This window comes from Kogia breviceps, chromosome 4, assembly GCF_026419965.1.
Source record: "Kogia breviceps isolate mKogBre1 chromosome 4, mKogBre1 haplotype 1, whole genome shotgun sequence".
NCBI classification, from domain to species: Eukaryota; Metazoa; Chordata; class Mammalia; order Artiodactyla; family Physeteridae; genus Kogia; species Kogia breviceps.
The window spans coordinates 109,055,556-109,073,524 of NC_081313.1; the positions used below are offsets into that span (position 1 = coordinate 109,055,556).

Below are 17,969 nucleotides of genomic sequence, written 5' to 3' on the forward strand. Positions count from 1 at the left end.
TAATATCCTTGTTAGGTTTTGCTCTCAAAATTAAACTGGGCTCTTACACAATGTTATATGTCACTAATATCTCAATAAAAAAAAATTAAAGTGGGCTCATTAAGGGAACATATTCAATTTTTTTTTCTCTGTTTCCAGTTAGAATTCATGTATTTCTTCTTTAAATGTTTGGGAAAATTCACCAGTGAAACCATGTGGGTCTGAATTTCTAAATGGAAGGTCTTTAATTACAGGTTCTCTTTCTTTCTATATATTGGATTATGCAGATTTTTTGTTTGTGTGAGGGTGTGTGCCAGTTTTGGTAAGCTGTGTATTTCAAGGAATTTGACTCTCCAAAATCTCAAACTTATTTGTTTAAAATTTTCATAATATCCTTTCTTTTGTTACTTTTTTTAAAGTTCATTAGATCCATAGAGTACTGTATCTTTTCTCACTGCTGACATAGGTTATGTACTATCTGTTTCGTTCTTATTTTTGGCAGGGATTTATCAATTTTATTATTCTTTTCTGAGAACGAACTTTTGCCTTTGCTGATTCTTCTTAAGTTTGCTTGACATGCCACTGATTTTTTTTTTTTTTTTTGCGTTTCGTGGGCCTCTCACTGTTGTGGCCTTTTCCCGTAGCGGAGCACAGGCTCCGGACGCGCAGGCTCAACGGCCATGGCTCACGGGCCCAGCCGCTCCGTGACATGTGGGATCCTCCTGCACCGGGGCACGAACCCGCGTCCTCTGCATCGGCAGGCGGACTCTCAACCTCTGCGCCACCAGGGAAGCCCCGCCACTGATTTTTATATTTATCTTTATTATTCCTTGGCTTCTAATTTCTGTTGGTATAGTTTGCTGCTTTCTAATTTCCTGATGTGGATATTTAACTCATCTAATGTCAGCTTTTCATTCTAACAGCATTAAGGCTTAAATTGCTCAGCAAGAAGGGCTTAAAATGAATTTCATGTTTTGATATGCTATCTTCATTCAGTTCAAAATATTTTCTCATTTTCATAGTGACTCTTCTTTGACAAGTGATTTAACGTACACTCCTGATTTTCAAAAGCTGTATTTTGTTCCAGGTGTGTTTTTGTAATTGTTTTTTTTAAATTAATTCCATGGTGGTCAAAAACTATAAATTGTAAAATTTAAAATCTTTTCCTTTTTGAGCTTTATGTCCTGCCTATGGTCAACTTTTAAAAATATTCCATGTGCACTTGAAAAGCAGATGTGTTCTACTACTGATGAATGTAGTGTTCTCTATATGCCTATTAGACAGAGTGCTGTTCCCTTAAACCTCATGAACCAACCTCCACTAGCTTCAAACTTATCTTCTGCAGCTTTCCCACTTCTTTCAGCCTTCATAGAATTGAAGACTGTTAGGACCTTGCACTAGATTGCGTTTTGGCTTAAGGGAATGTCATGGCTGGTTTGATATTCTAATCCAGACCACTAAAACTTTCACCCTTTGGGCAATAAGGCTGTTTCACTTCCTTACCATTCATGTGTTCATTGCCGTAACACTTTTAATTTCCTTCGAAAACATATCCTTTGCAATCACAGCTTGGTTAAGTGTTTGGCACAAGAGGCCTAGCTTTCAGCCTATCTCAGCTTTCAACATGCCTTCCTCACTAAGCTTAATCATTTCTAGCTTTTGATTTAAATTGAGAGATGCGGAACTCTTCCTTTCACTTGAGCACTTAGAGGCCATTGTAGAGTTATTAACTACCCTAATTTCTTTCTTTTCTTTTTTTTTTAGAATTTATTTATTTATTTTAACATCTTTATTTGAGTATAACTGTTTTACAATAGTGTGTTAGTTTCTCCTTTACAACAAAGTTAATCAGTTATACATATACATATGTTCCCATATCTCTTCCCTCTTGTGTCACCCTCCGTCCCACCCTCCCTATCCCACCCCTCTAGGTGGTCACAAAGCACAGAGGTGAACTCCCTGTGCTATGCTGCAGCTTCCCGCTAGCTATCTAATTTACATTTGGTAGTGTGTATATGTCCCTGCCACTCTCTCACATCGTCACAGCTTACCCCTCCCCCTTCCCATATACTCAAGTCCATGCTCTAGTAGGTCTGTGTTTTATTCCCATCCTACCACTAATCTCTTCATGACATTTTTTTTTTTTTTTTAGATTCCATATATATGTGTTAGCATACGGTATTTGTTTTGCTCTTTCTGACTTACTTCACTCTGTATGACAGACTCCAGGTCTATCCACCTTATTACAAATAACTCAGTTTCATTTCTTTTTATGGCTGAGTAATATTCCATTGTATATATGTGCCACATCTTCTTTATCCATTCATCTGCTGATGGACACTTAGGTTGCTTCCATGTCCTGGCTATCGTAAATAGAGCTGCAATAAACATTTTGGTACATGACTCTTTTTGAATTATGGTTTTCTCAGGGTATATGCCCAGTAGTGGGATTGCTGGGTCATATGGTAGTTCTATTTGTAGTTTTTTAAGGAACCTCCATACTGTTCTCCATAATGGCTGTATCAATTTATATTCCCACCAGCAGTGCAAGAGGGTTCCCTTTTCTCCACACCCTCTCCAGCATTTATTGTTTCTAGAGTTTTTGATGATGGCCAATCTGACCGGTGTGAGACTAATTTCAATACTGTTGTGTCTCGGGGAATAGGGAAGCCTAGGGATAGGAAGAGAGATGGGAGAGCAGCCAGTCAGTGGAGCAGTCAAAACACAAACAACATTTACCGACCATCTTATATGAGTGTGGCTCATGATGCATCAAAACAATTATAATAGTAACATCAGAGATCACTGTAACAAATAAAATTTAAAATGGCACCAACATACTTGCTTGATGTAGAGATGCTACAAACCTTTGATTTGTTAAAAAACAAAAAAAAAGCATTTGCAAGGTGCAATAAAACAAAGTGTGCCTGTAGTCAACATGTATTTAGATAAACCCATAAATTTATTCTTTCTATTGTCCTTTGTTCCACATCTCTGTGCTTCCATCTTAGATCCTCTCCTGCCTGAAAAATTCTTTTAGTAAACTGAGTACTGGTCTACTGATGAAAAATTTTCTTAGCTTTTGTGTGAAAACCTTTAAATATCTTAACTAATGAAGGTAAAATTACCACTGTGTTTTACTGTTGCTCCTTTAGAAGTAATGGTTTTTGTTCTGTCTTACTAGTTTTATGACTTTCCCTTTACTTTTGGTTCTCAGTAGTTTTACTATGATGTGCTTATGCATGAAGTTTCTTTGCGTTTATCCTGCTTTGAGTTTGTAACATCATACAGAAAAACCTGAATGAACTTTTTGGCCAACTATAAAATCTGTGAGTTGACATCTTTTTACTTCTGGAAAATTCTCGTACCTTTTCTAATAATACGGTCATTCTCTCCTTTCCTTCTGTGACTCCAATTACACATAGATAAGACCTTTTCACTCTCAGTCTCCCAAGGCAATAGAAATAAAAATGAAAATAAACATCTGGAACCTAGTCAAATTTACAAGCTTTTGCACAGCAAAGGAAACCATAAACAAAACTAAAAGACAACATACAGAATGGCAGAAAATATATGCAAGTGATGTGACTGACAGGGGATTAATCTCCAAAATATACAAACAGCTCATACAACTCGACAACAACAAAAAAAGCCCCATCGAAAAATGGGCAGAAGACCTAAAGAGATAGTTTTCCAACGAAGACATACAGATGGCCAACAGGCACATGAAAAGATGCACAAAATCGCTAATTATTAGAGAAATGCAAATCAAAACTACAATGAGGTACCACCTCACACCAGTCAGAATGGTCATCATTAAAAAGTCTACAAATAACAAATGCTGGAGAGGATGTGGAGAAAGGAGAACCTGCCTACACTGTTGGTGGGAATGTTAAGTTGGTGTAGCCACTGTGGAAAACAGCATGGACATTCTTCAGAAAATTAAATACACAATTACCATATGATCCAGCAATCCCACTCCTGGGTATCTATCCAGACAAAACTATAATTCAAAAAGACGCATACATCCCTGTGTTCATAGCAGCACTATTCACAATAGCCAAGACATGAAAGCAACCTAAATGTCCATTGACAGATGAATGGATAAAGAAAATGTGGTACGCATATACAATGGAATACTACTCAGCCACAAAAAAGAACAAAACAATGCCATTTGCAGCAACATGGATGCAAATAGAGATTATCATACTAAGTGAAGTGAGTCAGAAATAGAAAGACAAATACTACTATATGATATCATTTATATGTGGAATCTAAAATATGACACAGGGCTTCCCTGGTGGCGCAGTGGTTGAGAATCCGCCTGCCGATGCAGGGGACATGGGTTCGTGCCCCGGTCTGGGAAGACCCCACATGCCGCGGAGCGGCTGGGCCCATGAGCCATGGCCGCTGAGCCTGCGCGTCCGAAGCCTGAGCTCCGCAATGGGAGAGGCCACAACAGTGAGAGGCCCGCGTACCACAAAAAAAAAAAAAAAAAAAAAAAAAAAAAAAAAAAAAAAAAAAAAAAAATGACACAAATGAACTTATCCATGAAACAGAAACAGAATCGCAGACGTAGAGAATAGACTGGTGTTTGCCAAGGGGGAGGTGATGGATTGGGAGTTTGGGATTAGCAGATGTAAACTGGTATATATAGAATGGATAAACAACAAGGTCCTACTGTACAGTGCAGGGAACTATATTCAATATCCTGTGATAAACCATAATGGAAAAAGAGTATGAAAAATAATGTATATATGTATAACTGAGTCACTCTGCCGTACAGCAGTAATTGTAAATCAACTACACTTCAATAAAAAAGAAATCAGCCCAGAAAAAGAAATAAAATTTGAAAAAGAAAGAAAAGACCTTTTCACTCTATTGCCTGTCTCCTACCCTCCACCATATTTAATTTTTCCTTGGATCTGTCTACAGTTGACCCTTCAACAATGTGGGGGTTAGGAGTGCTTGACCCTCCATGCAGTTTAAAATCTGTGTATAACTTTACAGTTGGCTCTCTGTATCCACAGTTCCACATCTGCAGATTCAACCAACTGTGGATCGTGTAGTACTGTAGTATATATTTAAAAAAACCCCGAATGTGTGACTTCCCTGGTGATCCAGTGGCTAAGACTCCATGCTCCAAATGCAGAGGGCCCGGGTTCAATCCCTGGTCAGGGAACTAGATCCCACATGTCACAACTAAGAGTTTGCATGCTGCAACTAAAGATCCCACATACTGCAACTAAAGGTCCCACATACTGCAACTAAAGGTCCCACGTGCCACAACTGGGACCTGGTGCAGCCAAATAAGTAAATAAATATTAAAAAAACTAAAAAAACAAAAAAAAACCTGTGTGTAAGACCTGCCGAGTTCAAACCAGTGTCATTCAAAACGGCCACTCTATTTTCTTCCCACTTATCATTCAATTCCTTAAGTCTCTATTCAGGTAAGTTTTAGCTTCTGTTTAATCTATCTGAGATTTTATTTTCAGTTATAGATGTTTCTAGTTGTAGAATCTGGGATTAATTCTTTCATTTTATAGTTTCCAATCTTATACTGAAATGTGTATATGTTATCTCTGATATTTGGGATCTCCTGCGAGTTTGTTCGTATTGTCTCCTTTTCATTCTCTTTAGTTTCTGACCACTTTTAGATGTATTCCATAGATTCTGATATGTAGTATATTTTCACTATTGTTATTTTGCAAATTCTGTAATTTCAGTATGTATTTACTTACCCTTTGACAGAAAGTTGTTTGATAGGTTTAAAAATTTTAAGATGTAGCCTATATATTTTTTGTTATTAGTAAAGTTTCACTGAATATAATCAGAGTGTTTTCAGTATATCTACTTTATGGAAATTACTGATTTTTTTGGGGGGGGGTGAACATATCAATTTTTGTGAATGTGCATTGGACACCTGAGATGGTGTAGTATAATGCTGTAGAATACAACATATATTCATAAAATCCACCTGTTTATTCTGTTTAGGTCTTCTATCTCATTTTTTGTCTACCTGATCTATTTTATACTAAGAACAGAGAATTATATTCTATTTTGTAGCATATTTCTGTCTCACTGAATCTCCTGTAATTTTTGCTTTATACAGAGGGTTTCTGTGTGATGAATATTTGGTTTTTCCACTTTTTTAGCTATTAGAAATAATGCTATGAACATTAGTGTTCAAGATTTTATGTGAACAAATGTTTTCAATTCTCTTGGGTATATACTTGATGGGTCAATGGTAATTCTATTTTTAACTGTTTGAGGAGTTGTCAAACTATTCTCCAAAGTGGTTTTCACCATTTTACATTTCTACCAGCAATGTATGAAGACCGATTTCTATACACCCTCACCAATACCTGTTAACCATCCACCTGTCTTATTATTACCCTTTTACTATGTGCTGGCAAAGAATCTTCGTTGGGCCTCTTGTGTTTCTACACATTTTGCTGGGTTTGCCAAGAATGAAAATCCTAACCACTCATTATGTGGGCCATTTCTCAGAGCTGTGTTTGTAGCAAGCAATCTTGAAGGATGAAGTAATGTTTCCTACTGGAAAAAGAAAAAGCTTGCTTACTATAAAAGCACCATATTTATTCACCAAGCTCAGTGTTTCTTAGCTGCAGTGCAAAACTACTATATGCAAGGCATCCACCTGGGCCATCCAGCATAACCTACACAAGACCTAGGGAACAAGGGGAACCTACAGAAATATGCTAATTATTATGCTGCTCACTATACCATGAGTAATGAAATTCTCTGACCCAAGACATGTTTTGGTCTCGTGTCTTCTGCCAACATCCATGAAATAACTAGTAAACTGTTAGCTTTTAAATATAGTAAAATCAAATGTTAGACTGGATATTACCTAATTTAGCAGTTTTTATTGGTATTTTAACTCTCTTCCCTTTTGTTTATGCAACAGACAATGATCAGTAAGATTATTTTTTCCTACTTCACTCTGCCTTTTCCTTTTTTATTTGTATTATTTCTACTTTGTCGCAACATATAACGTATGTCCAGTAGTCTTCCCCTCACATCCCTACCTTTTAGTCTTACCAGTATATCCATGTATTTTAAATGCTTGTCTTCACTTCTTTTGCTAAGGTATTCCCAGTTATCTCTCAACTGGATAAAATATACTCCAGTAGATTCCTTAAAAAACAGTTCAAGAGTACCTAATTCCCTAAAAACTTACATACTGAAAGTTGTTTTTCCTCAACCTTGATATCTAAAAGAATGTGGCTGAATATAAAAACTTTGGTTCATACTTTTTCTTGGAGTTTTTAAAATGCTGCTCCACTGTTGCCTTGTTTTGGATGCCTCAGTGAAATTTAAAATGTCTGAACCAGTGCAGTTCTTTTGCCTTTAGAAGTTATGTAATGTTTTTGCTTGGAAGCATAAGGATTTTTTATCTTTCCCCAGTATCCAGTGGACCCTTTCAATGTAAAGATGTGAATCTTTTTCAATTTCTGGAGAATTTTCTTTGAATATAGCTTTAAATACTAGTTCTTTTTCACTAATTTTTCTTTCTTGGGACTCAAATTATGAATGTTATCCCTCCATTGCCTGTCTTTAATTTCCACTATTTTCTCTGACACTTTTTCCAGCTTTAAGACTGCAGAGAACAATGTATAAGCTTAAGGTGTACAACAGTGTTGATACACGTACATATTACAAGATGATCACCACTATAGCTTTAGCTAACATCTCCATCACGTCACAGTTACCATTTTTGCAGTGAGATGTTTTAAGATCTCTTAGTGACTTTCAAGTATATAACACAGCAATTGTGACACTTTTACTTCATTCTTTTGTCATTTTCATTCACTTGGTTCTTTTCCTGCTTTTCTTCAATGCACCTTATTTTCATTTGACTCTATTCCCCCCGGGGGACCTTATAATTTATTTATTACTAAAATATTTTTTCTTTGTTTTCCATTCCTTTACTAAGTTCATATTCTTTTTACTCCTTTTTTTTTGGAGGGGGGGCGGATTTTCTTTTCCTGGTATTTAAATTACTGATTCTACATATTTTTTGTTTTTGTTTTTCAATGTCCTCAATTGGTTGATTGAATATATTTAACTCTGGAGTACAGCCACACTCTTCATGTGCATGATGGTTTTTCTGGGGTGGGGAGGAATTTTTTTCTCAGTTGACATGTAATAATTTTCATTTTCTTTTATTTTTATAATACCTACATATGGATTTATCAAGTTCCCCTTTTTACCTTTTTGTGGTATTAGGATGTCTTACAAAACTCCTAGTTTAACAGCACCTCTTTTGCCAAATACTTTGAAGTCCAGATGTGTTAAGATACTTTTTTCTTTTTGTTTTGCTAGTGGAAGGAGAGGTTGTAAGATTTGGATTTTGTTTTCACTTTGGCTTGTTGGCACCTAAAACTTACCCATGTGCTGCTTCTTCACCACTTAAATGCCAAAGAAAGCTTGTTTCCTTTTTACCTTTTATCTTAACCCTGAAGCTATGCATTTAGATGACTACTCTGAAAATTATTCATAATATTAAAAAACTTCACTGTAGTCTCTGTTCTGATCTATCATATGCATACGTACACACACACATATTTAATTTTAAACTTAGCATGGAATTAGTCTTTCCAACAGTACAGGTCAACCCTAGGTCCATTTGCTACCTTCCATTTTCTGTGTTTTCTACAGATCTGCTTGGTTGGCCTTTGCTCATCACAAACCCTTGATAAGGGTTGGGAGCAGAGATGGATTGTGAGAAATAACATGCTGGGAAATGGTGATTTCTCTCTTTTTATTTACAATTATTTTCAAGTTTGAGCATCCTCTGTCTTCAAGTTATGTTGTGAGCATGGTTTGGGTATAGACTTCTTATACCCTTCTCGTAGTTCTACACTGTTTTTAGAGGAAATACTGGGAGACAGGTAGTTAAGTGGTTACCACTGTCTTCAGCTACCCAGAAGAAGATTTGAAAGTTTAATTAAAACAATGAACTAATAAAATTCTATAAAGCAATACATATTTTAAAAGTTCAATAATCTTGCCATGGGAAGGTCTTTCTAATAAGCATGACTTCAAAAAGTTGTAAGAGGAAAAACACTCAACAGATTAAAAAAATATATAACTGACATAAAATTTACTTCTGACTAAAGTTAAAAAATGATAAACAGCTTCTTAAAACAAAAGGGTTCATTTACCTAGTAATAAAAAGCTTTCGTGAACAAATAAGGAATAATCCAAGTAGAAAAATGGGCAAGAGACACGGATAATAATAAGAAAAATAAACCCTCCTTAAAGCATATGAGAACATACACAGGTAATTTAAAACGAGATTTCATTACAATGTGTCAGATTAAGATGACTAACCTATGAAGTGATAAAGGTGTTTAGAAATAGGCGTTCCCAATCACCAGTGGTTACTCAAATTTGTAGAAATACATACGTAGTAAAAGTATTTGATAGAACTTATCAAAATAGTAAACATTACTTATAAACATATGTATACTTGGACCAAGCATTTTTATGAATTCTAAATAATTCCACCTAAAAAAATACACTTAAGGGGGCTTCCCTGGTGGTGCAGTGGTTGAGAGTCCGCCTGCTGATGCAGGGGACACGGGTTCGTGCCCTGGTCCAGGAGGATCCCACATGCCGCGGAGCGGCTAGGCCCGTAAGCCATGGCCGCTGAGCCTGAGCGTCCAGAGTCTGTGCTCCGCAACGGGACAGACCACAACAGTGAGAGGCCCGCGTACCAAAAAAAACAACCAGCCCCGCCCCCCACAAAAAAACCACTTAGGTATCAAAGATTTATGCTATTACAAAATGTTCAGTACAATTTTGTATTTCCAAGGATGTAATAATAGTGAAAAACTGAAAAAAAAAAAATCAAGATTCATCAATATGGTGGAATAAAAACAAAATCCTCAGAAAATTCAGGGACAAAAATCTTAAAATTATTTTAGATTATTTTCTCCTATAACTCATAAAGCATTTTTAACTATGCTGATCATCAATAAATTACTGTTTTTGAATTTAAAAATTACCAATCATAAATATATACACTTGATGTGATTATTTGGGGTGATTTAAAAAATTTTATATATACACATACTTTTTATTCCCAAAACATTTGGGTATAAATTGGAGAGAGAGTGATTCTTGACCCTAAAATATGTCAACATGTATTTCCTAAGAACAAGAATTTTGTCTTACATAACCCCAGTACAATTATCAAAATCAGTAAATTCAATATTATCTAAACCACAGTCCATGTTCAAATTTCACCAACTGTGCCAACATTATCATTTATAGTTACTCCCCTCTCCTGCCTCCAAGATTTAATGCAAGATAAAAAGCATTGTATTTAGTTATATCTCTTTTTTTTCTCCTTTAATATGAAACAGTTCCTCAGTCTTTCTGTGATGTTTCTTGACACTGGGATACTTAGAGAGTATAGGACCTCAATTTTTAGAATGTCTTCCATTTGGTTTGTCAGCTATTTACTACTGATTAGCTGAAGGCAGGCATTTCTGGCAGGAATATATCTCAGAGGTGATGTTCTATCCTCCTCAGTGCATCGTATCAGGAGTAGTGTATCAATTTATGCCTATATTGATGGTGGTAGCAATAATTTTTGCTACAGTGGTTTCCTCCACGTTTCCCCATCAGAAATCTGGTAATTTTTCCTTTCATAAATGATTTGTGGGGAGATACAATGAGACTATGTAAGTATCCTGTTTCTCAACAAACATTAGTCACATGTTTTGGCATTCATCAACGATTTTCTAACTTAATCATTCCTTCTAGACTAATTAGTTGGCATTTAAATATCAGGAAGACCTCTTCCTTTTCATTCATTCATATCATTAGAAATTAACAAATTCTTTATTATACAGTAGGGTACCATCAATCACTATACATTTTTATTTGGATTCTCAAACTGTCCCAGATTTGGCCAATGGGAGTCCCTTCAATCTAGTTCCTCTGTCCTTTTGCCAGGTTCCTATAATTCTCTGAATACTTCCTTACTTTATAAGGTAGGTGACGGAAATATTTCATATTTTGACACAGGCAGGTTTTAAGTAGCATACATTTGTAATATCAATAAATTGTACACTTAAAATATGTGTATATGTGTATGTTAATACTCTAGCTAGTAGTGCTTTCTACATTGTTATGAGCAAGCAATTTTAAAACTGTCTTAGGTATAAGTAAACGTTTTGATGATGATGGAAATCAAGTTTCTCACTGTTAGTGAAAGGAGGTACAAATAAGCAAAATGAGAAAAACAGAATAAACTCTAGATTTTAAACACAGGTACACAGAAACAAATAAATACAGAGGTGTATATATAAGTGTGTATGTATGTGTATACATACACTCACACATATATTTTCTAGCTCTGTTCAGTGAAAGGCCCTACAAGCAATAAAGCACCTGGAGCAATGAAAACAGCTGGCTGCCAGATCTTGGTTTCTAAATACTGCTTTAGAAACAGCAAAGGCTAACTCCCGGTTTCGGGCAAGAAAAGTACAACTCCTCCCTTTAATCTAAAAGGAAAATTAATTTAATTGTTAATAAATTTAGTATTAACTTAATATCTTAAACTGTATATTTTAAAATGGCTAAAATGGTAAATTTCATGTTAAGTGTATTTTACCACAATAAAACAAGACAAAAAAACAATGTACAAGGTGGATGGAGCTTAATCCACATATAATTTATAGTCCTCCCTCTGTATTCATAGATTCAACGAACCACAGACTGTGTAGTACTGTAGTATTTACTACTGAAAAATATCTGAATGTAAGTGTACTGAGCAGTTCAAATTCATGTTGTTTAAGGGTCAACTGTATATGAGAACACTATGGCAAAAGCACTATTTTTTTTCCCATAAAGTATGAGAAATATAAAATACATCAACTGACAAATAACTGAGAAAACAGTACTGCGTGAAGCAGTTTTCTTGCCATGTCTCTCAATGCATTTATTTAGAGGAAAGGGTTCTGAGACCTTAACAGATATGCCATGTATACCAACACTTAAAGAAAATAAATGTCAAACAATACCTAGTCTAAGCCTTGAACAAACTTGAAAACAAATAACATTCACTGAATATTTACTACACAGATAGCACTCTGCAATACTATAGAAGACACAAACAGAATAAGAAATAATCGCCTTTTAGGAGCTTAAAATCCAGTGGTTTATGTGAAATTTAGGACACTAAGCTCATGATAACACAGATGACCCAGTTTGGGGAAGAGAAAATAGAATCTACCTGAAGATGTCAATCTGACTGTAACACCATGAAATGAAAAAGTGGTTTAGTTTTGAGCCCTGATATTAAAAGACTTCATTAAGAATTCAACCTCGTTTCTCAAGTTTAAATCAAATCAGATGACATGATCATTTACATGAGATCCTAGTAGGACAAAGAGTCCATTCAGTATTAACTATTTTCTAGTAAGGTTATCTCAGAACAAGGCAAAAGGGCACTGTGTTCTGGATTCTTCAAATGGTAAGGGAAAAAAGTCTTATTTTCTATAGTTACATCAACTACCTATCTTTCTCAGGAAAAAGTAAAGAATTATTCCTTAAATACACTCTTAAAGTAAAACTATTAAGATCTAAACCATTTCTGACTTGGATATAATTGTATCTCTTTTCTTCTACCTCTTTCCCTCAAGTCCAGGGTACAGAACATGGATGCTCAAAGATTATTAACTAAATTGAATAGGAAAATCAGGGTGCTCTTTCAGAGCTCTTATTTAAATTTTCTGATAGAAGTAGTAAAAGAAATTACCAAATTTGCAACATTTTATATATAACTGCATCCCTTTCAAGGATCAGAAAAAACTTTAAAGTGGATGAAAATGTATCGAACTTGGTATATAGTTTGATGCTACTTAGTAAAATATTTTAAAAGTCACAGTAATGGAACCTCCTTGAGTGTTTAAAAGCCTACTACATTTAAAGTTGAAAATGAAGCATATCAAAAAACAATTTCAGTATTCTTTAAAATTCTTACCACAATCATTTCTGAAGGCTCTAATACAAGACAATCACATCCTCTTTTTCCTCCAAACTGCTTACCAAAACTATAAAAACAGAAAAATAATTTCTTTAGCAAAGGTTATAAATAAAATGCATCAATACAGAAAAAATGAACCAAAAAAACCTACATGTTAACCAAGAAATTCTGATCCTATCAGGTATACTAATAAGATTTTTTTAAAAGACAAAACAAAAACTTCCTTTTACTTGCCGAGATATAAGTGGTCTCGATACACAGTTTTGTGATAATTATTTTAAAAATTCTGCCTTTAACTAATCTCTAAAACTGATTATAAAAGATATCTGCCTAATCTCAAATTTTGAACATCTATTAATAAGTGTTGAATTCAGGTACAACCACATCTACTAAAGAGTGAAGCGACAATTATGGAATATTTTTTAAAAGTAAATTTTTGAGTGATATTAGATAACAGATAGAAAAAAAACTTTAAAAATATTTACACTTGAATATACTAAAAAATGTGGTGAGATATAGAAGTGGTTTATTTTTTAAAAACAGTGTTGCAGCCACTGGCAAGCTCTGGAAAAAATTTAAAACACAGTAGTACTAAAAGAAAATTTTAGTATTTTTATGTTATTTGTCTGGGAGAAAGATTTCTAAGCAAATCAAAAAAGAAAGCACTCATAAAGGAAAAAATTGATGTTTTCATTTTAAAAGACAAATTGAATTTTTTAAAAGGTGGGATATGAAAAAAATACTAGAGATACAAAAGGTTAACATACTTAATATGCAGAGTGTACATAAAAGAAATTATAAAAACACTCTAAAATATTACAAAATGGAAATTAAGTACCATGGCTAATTATAAAATATTAATATTATTACAAAAATAATTTTAAAATTCCAATAACAGAAGCAAAACTATAAAAAATAAAGTTAATAAAGAAATACAGAAGTCATTTATAAAAAACTATGCAATTTTATTGATGGACTGAAAATAGGGCTTAATAAAAGAAGTGATATAACATACACTTACAAAGAAACTCGTTATAAAAACGTCAATTCTCCACAAAGTATAAGGTTACATACAAATACTAGTTTATAGCCAAATCCTAATCAAAATACAAATGAACTTACCTTTGAACATAACAAAAAAGTCACTGCTGTTTTTTCTTAAGCAGTAGCCTGTATTATTTTTGTTATTTTCCCCAAAATATTCCTACCTCATCTAATACATAAAACAATGAAAATGAAATTTGCAAAAGTTTGCTTTCATTCAAGATGGAATAACAGGGACTGGATTTACTCGCCTATGTGAAAAAACTGGAAAATCAGACAAAACGTTAAACAACAGTTTCAAGACTTCGGAAAGCAGGCAGGACAGGGATGTGATTCCTTAGGGAATTAAAAAACTAAGATGACCCCTACAATATCCCAATTTTACTAAGTACAGGCAATTTCTAGGCCACAATGCAAGAAGGGAGAAACCTAACAGAGCCTGCCAATCTCACTGAACTGAAGAGACAGACAGTTTTGGGGTGTGGGTGATGGAGGAAAGATCTAATTTATAGGGCAGGATAAAGGAAAGGAGGGAGCAGCAGAGAGAGAGAGGAAGAGAGACAGAAAGAACAAGAATGTGCACAAGAGTGCATGCATGAGTGCACATATGTGCGCTGGTGATCTTCAGAAAGGTTCCATTGAACCTCTGGGTGAATAATATGAAAATGTGAGAAAAATACAAATACTAGCCACAGTGGAAAGACCACATAATATATGGAGCATTGAGTGGAATCTTCAGAAATCCATTTCATTTTCAATGTGATAAATTAGTCCTACATTAAGGAAGTGCTGGACTCATTCAAACAAATATTAAGACTCAAAATGGATTCCAATTAGCTAAACTACATGTCAGAAGAAAGCCTAATACTACACTAAAGAAATACAACAAAAGCTGGAACCTAGCAACATGAAAGTTACAAAGTCCGACATCCAATAAAGCAAAACAAAAAACAGGCATGCAAATAGGAATATATGATCCACAGCCAAAGAAAAACCAATCAATAAAATCAGAACCAGAGCTGTCAGCAGTGAGGGAATCAACAGACAAGAACACTGAAACAGCTATTTCTAAGTATGCTCCAAATGTTTAAGAAACTAGAGACAAACATGAATACAACAGAGAAACAGAAGCTTAAAAAAAAAGACCTAATGGAATGTTCTACCACATCACATATGTAGACACAATGTCTGGTTGTCCCATTTTTTAGTAGTGTTAAAAATCGTTGGGCTTCCCTGATGGCTCATTGGTTAAGAATCCACCTGTCAATGCAGGGGACATAGGTTCGAGCCCTGGTCCAGGAAAATCCCACATGCCACGGAGCAACTAGGCCCGTGCGCTACAACTACTGAGCCTACACTCTAGAGCCCGCAAGTCACATCTACTGAGCCCGCTCACCACAGCTACTGAAGCCCACATACCTAGAGTCCATGCTCCATAACAAGAGAAGCCACCACAATGAGAAGCCCGTGCACCGCAACGAAAAGCAGCCCCCACTGGCCACAATTAGAGAAAGCCCGCGCACAGCAACAAAAACCCAACGCAGTCAAAAATAAATAAATAAATAAATAATCGTGAGTGGTTTCAGACAGTGTCAACTTGATATGCCCATTATAAAGTTTCCTCTCAATTTTCCATCTATTAGTTTTAGCATTCATTTTTGATCAGTGCCTAGACCTAAAGTGTTACTAGGGGCTATTGAAAAAGGCATTTTATAATTCTAATTATTCCTACTGAATTTTTTTTAACATCTTTATTGGAGCATAATTGCTTTACAATGGTTAGTTTCTGCCGTACAACAAAATGAATCAGCTATATATATACATATATCCCTATATCTCCTCCCTCTTGCGTCTCCCTCCCACCCTCCCTATCCCACCTCCTCTCTAAGTGGCCAAAGCACCGAGCTGCTCTCTCTGTGCTATGCGGCTGCTTCCCACTAGCTATCTATTATACATTTGGTAGTGTATATATGTCCATGCCACTCTCTCACTTCGTCCCAGCTTACCCTTCCCCCTCCCCATGTCCTCAAGTCCATTCTCTACATCTGTGTCTTTATTCCTGTCCTGCGCCTAGGTTCTTCAGAACCATTTTTTTTTGATCCCATATATATGTGTTAGCATACAGTATGGAGGTTCGTTAAAAAACTGAAAATAGAACTACCATATGACCCAGCAATCCCACTACTGGGCATATACCTGGAGAAAACCATAATTCAAAAAGAGTCATGTACCACAATATTCACTGCAGGACTGTTTACAATAGCCAGAACATGGAAGCAACCTAAGTGTCCATCAACAGATGAATGGATAAAGATGATGTGGCACATATATACAATGGAATATTACTCAGCCATAAAAAGAAATGAAATTGGGTTATTTGTGGTGAGATGGATGGACCCAGAGCCTGTCATACAGAGTGAAGTCAGAAAGAGAAAAACAAATACCGTATTCCTACAGAATTTATCAGCTAGAGTACTGATATAAAGAAACACGCCCTTGCACACCACAACTAGAGCCTGTGCGCCGCAACTACTGAGCCCTCGCACCTCAACTAGAGAAACCCATGTGCTGCAACTAAGACCCAAAGCAGCCAAATAAATAAATATTTTTTTAAAAAAAGAAAGAAACACACTCCCTCAGCAACTATTTGAGTTCCTGGTACAATAATTTACACAAGAAAGGCATGAGATAAGCTGCAATGGAGAGGACATGATTGTATATTAAGTAAATTCTATACATTCTGTTTTTAGGGAATTCCCTGGCAATCCAGTGGTTAGGACTTGGTGCTTTCACTGCTGTGGCCTGGGTTGATCCCTGGTCAGGGAACTAAGATCCTGCAAGCAGCATGGCGTGGCAAAAATAAAATAAAGTATTAAAAGAAAAGAAATAAGTGAATTTACGCAGATTGAAGGATACAAGCTTAATATCCAAAAGTCAACCCTTTTACCATATGTTAGCAACAAACAATCTGAAATATCTTTTAATTCCATTAAAGGCAGAATAAAAACACAGAAAACTTGAGATAAATTTACCAAAACATGCACAAGACCTTTACAAAACTGCCAACTAAAACACTATAAAACATTGCCAAGAAAACTAAAGATGTCCCAAATAAGATATATCCTGTTTATGGACTGAGATGTTCTACAAATTCAATATAATCAACAAGTTGCCTTAGAGAAACTAACACGATGATTCTATTTACATAAAAATGTACAAGACCTAAAATAGCTAAACCAATTCTGGAAAACAAGAACAAAGGTGGAATATTTTATATTTCAAGATATACTTTTATAAAGCTAGAATACTCAGATAGTATGGCATCAGATTAACTTATAGATCAATAAAACAGGAGAGAAAACAAAATCAGACCTATATATACAAGTTCAACTGATTTTTTGACAAAAGTGCCAAGGAAATTCAATGGAGGGAAAGATATTATTTTCTATAAATGGTGATGAAACAACCAGATATCAATACAGAAAAAAAGGAAGATCTTAACACCATAAACAAAAATTAGATATGGGTCAGAGAATACAAATGAAACAATGGAAATTATAAAATTCTCATCACAATAGACTTTTTGTACATGTCCTAGACAAGGGTTAGGAAGCTTCCTTCCACATATCTAATATTTTAAAAATTTTATCATGAATGGGTTTTGGGTTTTATCAATCTTTTTTCCTGTTTACTGAAAAGATCATGTAGTTTTTGTCTATTTTCTTTACTAACAGAGAATACTGAATTGTTTTATGGATGTTAAAATTCCTTGCACTCCTAGGATAAACCCAACTTGGTCACAATATCTAATACTTTTAATATATTCCTGGATTTGATTTGCTGTTATTTTGTTAATGATTTCTGCATGTATACTCGGGAGAAATAACAATTTGCAGTTTTCCTATGATACTACATCATC

At 35.1% G+C, this 17,969-nt stretch overlaps 1 protein-coding gene across 17 annotated transcripts in view; it reads right to left on the reverse strand.

The window, feature by feature from the left end:
- The window catches only part of RAPGEF6 (Rap guanine nucleotide exchange factor 6), a 249,402-nt gene that overhangs the window by 177,549 nt on the left and 53,884 nt on the right, over positions 1–17,969 (reverse strand). For all 17 annotated transcript variants that reach the window (XM_067031533.1, XM_067031538.1, XM_067031531.1 and 14 more), the window contains one exon: positions 13,004–13,073. In XM_067031533.1, the coding sequence (XP_066887634.1) occupies positions 13,004–13,073 (70 nt within the window). The remainder of the gene's footprint in view (positions 1–13,003; positions 13,074–17,969) is intronic.